The sequence below is a fragment of the Buceros rhinoceros genome, unplaced genomic scaffold (genome assembly GCF_000710305.1).
Source record: "Buceros rhinoceros silvestris isolate BGI_N320 unplaced genomic scaffold, ASM71030v1 scaffold32032, whole genome shotgun sequence".
Lineage (NCBI taxonomy): Eukaryota > Metazoa > Chordata > Aves > Bucerotiformes > Bucerotidae > Buceros > Buceros rhinoceros.
Window position 1 is genome coordinate 9,416 of NW_010401205.1, and position 8,224 is coordinate 17,639.

The 8,224-nt window shown below is 41.1% G+C and overlaps 1 protein-coding gene across 1 annotated transcript in view; it reads right to left on the reverse strand.

The window, feature by feature from the left end:
* The window catches only part of LOC104489977 (methionine-R-sulfoxide reductase B3, mitochondrial-like), a gene marked incomplete at its 3' end in the record, with an annotated part of 15,407 nt that overhangs the window by 628 nt on the left and 6,555 nt on the right, over positions 1 to 8,224 (reverse strand). The window contains exon 3 of the mRNA XM_010132199.1: positions 1,411 to 1,519. Within this exon, the coding sequence (XP_010130501.1) occupies positions 1,411 to 1,519 (109 nt within the window). The remainder of the gene's footprint in view (positions 1 to 1,410; positions 1,520 to 8,224) is intronic.

The window sequence follows — 8,224 nt, forward strand, 5'->3', positions numbered from 1 at the left end:
GCCACGCTGCTGGGTCAGGCCGCCGTGGGCTGCCGGAGAGGCAGAGGCATTGCAGCCGAAAATGAAATAATTGGTCCATGATTTCAAGCTGTGTGTGCCTTATATTTTTAGTGGAAAAGCAATATTACAGCTTTAAGGGAATATTTTTCTAAGTTAACAATCTAAAAGGCTAGGAGGTCATACATCTAATACGAATCAGCTGCGCTAGCCCAACAAAAAGCCTATGTGCTCTGCAGCTTGTTTTTATTATCCTTTCACCCTTTTTATGAGGTCCAATTTTTTTTTATAAACAGGATTTTTAAGAATGACCTAATCTCCGATTGTTTGTGTGCATTAAATCACGTTGTTGGTCCTGTACACAAGAGTGAGGAGGGCTTGGGGGGAAGGCAGGCCTCCCAGCAGAGGCCAAGGTCCCCCTGCCCCTCCGGGGCTGCGGGAGGATGAAGGGGGCCGGAGCGAAGAGGGAGACTGTCCTCGCTGCACACGCACACACCACACCCCACCCCCCCCATCAAACTGAGCCACCGGTACACGCCATCAGGAGGAGTGCTGCCGATTAACTGGACCCCACGTGCAGCCGAGAGCCTTTTCAGGTCATGAATGAAAACAAGCAGTTACATCATTAGTTCGTTCGGAGCAGAGGTAAAACTAGGGCCTTATGCCAAGCTCAGTGGTATAAATTAGACAACAAAAAAATGGCTAGGCCTTGGCAAGTTACCTTCACACTGGAATCAGCTGAGAGAGAGACTTTATTCACTAAAAAAAGTCTTGGAAGCAAGCCGTTTTTTTTTCCTCCAGGACTTGGGGCTGGCTTCCAGTGACTAAAGCCATGTGAGGGCAGTTATTGAAAATTTTTTACATTCCAACCACAAATGAGCCAATAAATACCTTCTCCACATGTGCTTCAAAAAGAAATTGGAGTGGGGTGGAAAAGAACCAAATTATGCTACCTTCTTTCTGCAGCCAAAACGTCTATACTTACAATGGCCACCTTCAAAACTCCAGCCTCCTGGCACCGGGCCATTTCCCTCGTGGTTCTGCTTACTGCGATGTCGTCCAAAAAAAGTGTACCTAAACCACTATTACTTCCACACATTTTGTAGTAAACTAAAAACAGACTCTAAACGTGAGCCCGGTGACTTTATAAGACATGCAGCGTTCATTAAAAGAAAAAGTCACACAAGACCCCTGGCCTCGGCCCCTGCGCTGCAGATGCTTGTTTTTGCAGTGGTGTTAACTCGTAGGGTGTTAGTACTCGAGTGCAGAATTGGGGGGGTGGGGGGAGGGGAGGGGAGGGAAGGAACAACAAAAACAACTTGGTGGGGAAGGTGAGGAAGCACCAGGATGAGGAGGAGGAGAAAAGAAAGATGCCTGTGTTTCAAGAACTGTGTTTCCTTCATCCTGCCTTACCTTTCAGTCCCCTTCTCCTGAGTGACATGGTACTGCAAGGGTGTCAGCCGCTTCCTCAGCTCCTCCTGGGAAAAGACCACCTTACAGTCCTTTTTATCCCTACATGACCCTGCAAAGGGAGAGGATATGGGAGAAGGAGCCTTTTTAGCTTAAATCCTGAATAATTGCTTTGGCAGATGGCCACAGCATAGCTTCTGCATTCACTTGTCAATGACCAGACCAGTCCCTAATGCACAAAGAATGGCTCAGCTGAACTACAGCTGATTATTTCTTCAAATCCAAGTTTAAAAAAGAATTTTGCTTGAGAGCCAGGTGATTCCACTGGAGCAGTGACAACGTGCTACAGCCAAAGCCCTTCAGTGTGTTATACACTAAACTGTTGCGCACACAATCATTCACAAGAAAATAACATTTCCCCCACTGTTAAAAAAAAAAAATCTGAAAAAAAAAAACTACAGCTGAAATACGCTTTACAAGACATCTATATTGGAGACTTACGGTAATGGGCATATGATGTTCAGCCACAATATCAAATAATTTCATTATCCTTTAAAGTTCCTGAAAAACAATTCTAAATCTTTAGAATTCCAGTAAGGTTGATTTATCTTCTAGTCACATCCTCATCCTAACACTTTATAATATTAACCATTGTATTTTTTCATCGTTGAAGTTCTAGAATAGGAGACCTGAGGGGCAAGTAATTTCTTCATGCAAGAAGCTGTACAAGGTTCAACAATAAATTTGCTGTGAAAATTAGGGTTGCTATTGAAATTATGCTTTGCTTATTTCACACAGAAAATCCAAGGAGTGCATAAGGATTACTGTAAAAAAACATTTGTATAGTGCAAAAATTCACATCATATCACGGAAGAAAAAAATAACAATAAGATTGCTCTTGAGAATGAAAACTCCCAAAGTAGTAACAGAAATTGCCAAACACTCAAATATCTTTGATAATCACTTGCAAAAATTAGCTGACAAAATGTGTCAGGGAAAAGCACTCTAATTATGACAGTAGTTAAAATATGGTACAATTAGAAATAAAGAGTCTGAACAAAAATATTTTTTGCTAGTCATGTATATACACTCATAAAAAGGCCAATTGTGTTCCCAAAATAGGGGGAACAGAGCTACCCATCTGTATGTCATTTAGTACAGGAGAGGCAATGGCAGGTTTAAATTACATGGTATTGGATTGCAATTTCCTAACATTGGATGCTTTTCTGCTTTTTTACCTTGAGTCATTACTAAGGAGTGTTCATAAAAAGTAGCTTAAAGCACAGATGCTTGCAAATCATTTAAGAAAAGATGTTTCTTTCTTCCTCCCCCTCTTCTTTTCTCATTTTTTTAATGTGTGGGGGTGGGTGAATAGGGAGAGAGAGAAAAAGAATAGTGCTCTTGAACACTACCAACTAACCCTAGGAAGTATTTTCAGGAAGAAAAAAAAGTAAAATTGAAAACATCTGATAGAAGTAAATAGTGCAAACATAAAAAGCTTTACTAGTGAAAGAAAGGTATTGAAAAGCGACTTTATTTCATAGATTAGAAATTACTTTTGATCTAAACATTCTTAAAAACAGATTGTTTTCCACTCTGAGCCATCTCATTAGCTGTGCTGCAGAGCCTTCATTTTAATGGCGAGCTTTGAAAGGGCGCTGCTGTATGCCTTTGTTAGCTTCAATCTTATTTGGGAGAGGGATAAAGATTTCATTCCAGGTCTCTTTGTTTGTCTTTCAAGAACCACTAAAGCAGTATTCACACAAATTTTGCAGGAATGTGCCCTGTGCCATAGCTTACAAATTATTTGGTTTTGGTGCACTTAAAGGTCACCTTCCAAATTAGCAAAATTTTCCTACATCCTGGCTTTTCAACCTTAGATGTAAATATTGTTTCCTAACTGTAAGTGAGGTTTGTTCTTTATAACGTTTGGTTGCTTATTTAAAGATGTCAAACGCTGGAGGTTTCTATTCTCCAAACGTGCAGAGCTCTAGGACTAATAAGTCTTCCAGAGTATAGCTAACAGGGAAAGGAAGCATATGCATTGTATAAACAGCTATTGTTACGTTGCATTACGCAGCTCAGAAAGAAACTGTTTGAGAGACGATCTTTCATCTATCATTTCAGTACTAAAAAGCAGTCTAGAGAGCAGCAAAGCATCTTACAAACCGAAACTTCTTCACTTTTAAAAATATCTACCAATTTTTTTTTTTATATAAAATTCTATTTGCTCTTTAGATGTTGCAAAAAACCCCAAACTAAGCGTATCTTCACTTTGGAAGGAGTCAGAGAAAATATTTAACTTTTTAAAGAAAAGTCAATATTCCGTCTTTAATCTCCTTGAATTTTAGAAATTTAGTGTTCTTCAATCAATGGGCTACCTATATGCACAAGAAAACTCCTATATGCCACTTGATTCGTGACAGATCAGACCTAGCAAGTGTTTTATAAAATATTAAAACATATAAAATATGTTTTTAATAATTAACTGCATGTTTTACAATACACACAAGTATTTAAGCCTACATGGAAATTTTGCGAAACTGCACTGCGGTAAATTGCAACCTACCCCAGCAAAGGACTCTCCAGGTTTGTAATTTAATGGAGAATACATCAGCAAAAACTATAGTTGCATTACAAATCATAACGTAAATCTTTTCGTCCAGCCCTCAGCATTCAAGGACAACCCTATTCAACTAATTGCACTTATTATTTACCTGCTAGCAACAAAAAAAACCAGCTCAGTGAATTGACTGCACTATTTCCATATCGCCAAAGAGCCAAAGAGGTAAAGCAAGACTCACCCCTGACTGCAGAGAGTGTAAGAATATGTTATCTGAAACAGGGCTAGCTTTACAAGCCTCAACAAAATGCAACGAATCCTAAAAATTACCGCATGAGATTCTAGGAACACAGTCCTTTGGATCAGGAATAAGAAATTACATGCAAGAGGGACAAATGTGCTCAGCTTGCAATACAAGAGTGGCTGCTTCCATTTTTTCAACTGTTCCTTTACAGTATATATGAGATGTCTGCTACATTCAAGCCAACTGCCTGTATCTTGGGAGGGGACAACATAAAGCTACACAAATAGATGCCCAGTATGAGAGAAACTACCTCTAGTAATGCAGCTGTTATCAAATTCGTTACTAAAGCAGCAAATAAAGGTGTGGGCTGACCACTTTCCTCAGTCTGATTCCCCAAAGAAGGGGATAAAGGCATAAAGGCAGGCTGACACTTCATTTGCAAATGACAGTTCAAGGCAGAAGAAGAAAAAGGTTATCAGTTTGACAAATAGCATGACATCAGTGTGATTACAGTCTAAATTAAATACACTGTGAGAATAACAAGAGTCTGGATTCACTGGACCTTTATTAGCACTCTGGATTGGATATCACTTGCTCTTTGGAGGTGATGCTCTCAGCAATGACTGCTAGAAGAGACTGGGACAACTCTGTTCCTAACACCAGCTAGATCCCACTGTTAGGAGAGGTCAACATTGGCCTACAAGGTAAGACAAAATTTCCTTTACGTTCCACCGCAGGACTGGAAGCCAGATTAAATCTCTCTAATCGTTGCATGTCAGTGCCTTCGCTGGGGTCGGCACTCATCAGGAGAGAAGTGTGCAGGCAACTGTTCCACAGGCACCAGCATTTCCACCTGAGGCCACCTGCCCTCAGCCTTTTGCTGTTCTAATGATTTTCTCATGGTTTTTTTGCTTCCTATCACTGAAATTAACTAAATATTTCAACTGTATGGAAGACACAGCATACATTTTCCGCCTTCTAGGTATGCTTATGTTCCAGTAGCATTAATGGACATTACAGTCATGCACTGAGCGCATACCATTAAGGCTTCCTGAATTAAATACAGCAAGATCAAATGTTCCAGCAGAGCACAGCCATATAATAAAACAGGCTTCTAGTTTTCAGTAATACTTCTTTTAATACAACCAACCAGGTTTTTAGGCGCCTTCCAGCACATTTTATTATTCACATACCACCCCAGCCCCAACCCTGCAATGTGACCTGTGTGGGCAGACCCTTGGGAATATGCATAGCCCAAACAACTACATAAGGGTCTACAAATGAACATCAGACGACAGGATCTGGCTCAAAATATACACCTCTCTGCTTCCTAAAGCCTGTCCCCTCACGAGTGGTCATACCTTAGTCATCCATTATCTCAAAGTGATGTTAAGAGGAACCCTGCAAGGTTGAAAAGTATTTGCTTATGTTTCTTTAAATAAATCAATATACTTATATACGCTATCGCTAACATTCACTATTATTAAAAGTGGAATCTCTCATTTTTATTATTTCAAATTTAATTTACAAAGTTTTTGCCTCATTTACAGTTTTGCCTCTCTCTCTGCTTAGGAAAAGGCAAATGTTCAACTCTTTCACTTCAGATTTGTCCGTTCTTTGCAGCCGCTAGACCACAGCCTTGGGAGAATGTTGCAGTGGCCTCTCACTGCAAAGAAGCCAGGAACTGCCCGTCTCTTTTAAAAAAGAACAACTCTCAAAACTGCAAATCAATACAAACAGCTCTACTGGATTGTAAGTTGGAAAACACTGTTTTACAAAATCTGCATTTGACATGATAGATCTTTTTATAATTCCATCACAAGCCATTTTAAATCACCGAAGCATGCTGCTGACTAGGATAGACACTGCAAAAGAACTCTGAAATTTTGGAAGGTCAAGTATAAGTAAAATCCAAACTTCATCATTAAAAAAACCCTATAAATGTTTTCCACATTGACAAACAGATCTGTGTTTCTTCTCTGACGGATGGCTTCTTTGCTTGCTTGCTGTAGGTAGCTAACTCCCACCTGCTGTTGAAATACCATTTGCAGTTTCATGGAAGCATTAGGAGTAATGGGGCGAAGACCATTTCCACTCTATTGTGCATTGAAATACCAAACGCTGGGCACCAGGACAACAGTTACAATTTTGGGTCAAATGCCAGGTTCTGTCTTAAAAGAACACCACCTAAAAATTAACTGTCTTTAAAAAAAATTATTTATTTAACACCCAGCAGGGTCACATGGCCACAAGGGAAGGGCAAGCCCCTTCTTTGCAAATTTGCAAGCTTCCCATGCAAGGAAGTAACAGAGCTGTCACACTTATTTTTTCCACCTGGTCATCGGCATGGCTCAAGTTTTATACAAATGTATATATTTTGAGACACCCTCAGAGATCTGCCATGTAAGACAGCAAATTTCTCAAGTACTAAAAAAAAAAAGCTTCAAACTCTTAACTAATGCATCTCATCTGTGCACTTGTATTCTTTCCAAAGAAAGTGGTACTTGAACCCCAGCGGTCCCGGCACAGGCGGCATTTATGGGAATGAACAGATGCTGCCTTATTGTTTCCATAGGTCTGCAAGCATCTTCCCAGCAGGTTACATGGCCAAGGTACCCACGCAAGACTAAGAGACATTCCCTGGAAAAGAAATCTGAAGTTACCTCACCTCCCAGCAGATGTAAAAACATTTAATGAAAAGACTGAAGTGTTTTGCATAGTGGAGAAGTGGGAAAGAAAAGCAGCCCCATTTGTCCTCTCTAGGGATGTCTACTTCCTTACCTCACGTTAATGAAATAAATGCCACTACCAGCCACAATCTCGGTCTCACCACCTTTCCAAATTAAAACACTGAGGACTCCACACCACCCTGTACTGGCCAGTGGAGGTGAAGGCAGCTTCGCCCAGGGCTTCTTGAGCTGCCATCTTCACCAGTACTATAGCGATGGCAGCATGTGGCAGCTCAGCAAAGGTGGGTGAATAGAAGCACCTTCAATTAAGCAGAGCAAAACCTCATTACATTGTAAACTGCCACTTCTGTTACCCTTTCTGCTGAGATGGCCAAAGACAAAGTGCACAAGGCAGCTGACCTATTTGCCTCACTCTTGGATGCAAACCAAGCAAGACAAGATCAAGGTTTATTGGCACAGCAGTGGAGGGGTGAACATTTATATATAATAATGGATTTCTCTTCCTCTCTCCCCTAACAAACAAAGAGACTTTTGTTTTGCTGGTACAATCCCAGCACCTTTCACAGGCACGGGATTTATTTAACTTAAACCCAAGAGAGGCAGAGACACCGAGCATGCTGTATCTGGTCAGTAGACTTCTGTCAGAATCAATAAAAGGGTGCACAACATATGGAAAGGCATTTTATTAACAGTAGAATTAAGCTGAATTTACTGAGTGCTTTATGCCAGCTTTGGCCTTTAAAGTATTTCAGTAAGCCATCAAAATACGTTTATTCACACGGGTTTATTAAAGGTTTAACCCTGCAGCAGAAACAATTAAAAAGTCAGCATTTGCCAGCGGTTACCACACTGGTGTGTAGCTTACTGTGGCGTTCAGGCTGTTGCTAAATCCTGCTGCTGCTTCCTCCTCAATATGTGATGTGTGCCCTATGAAATGAGGACTGCATTTCAAGAATCAAGGTGGCGCAATCTATACTTGGGATGGGGATGGAGGAAAGGAACGGGGTGGGGGGAGTTATTTCTTCTCCTCCAGTTCCCCATACCAGTTCAGATCTAACCCTCTGCAAAACTTAGTCTGTCTCCAACTGTGCAGGACCTCTTTCAGCAAAGACACAAGCCGGCACAGCCTCATCCCACACCTCCAAGCACTGAGGGACACAGGCAGCATGAAGGCAGGAAGAGCTGGAACATGCTGTGCTCCAGCTGTTGTTCTGCTGTGGCCACCATGGAAAACACTGCAGCCCCCTCCCCTCTCAAACTGCTTCAGAACTAAAGGCAAAGAAACAGCCAAAAAAGCTAGTAACTGCAACTTCTTTCCCT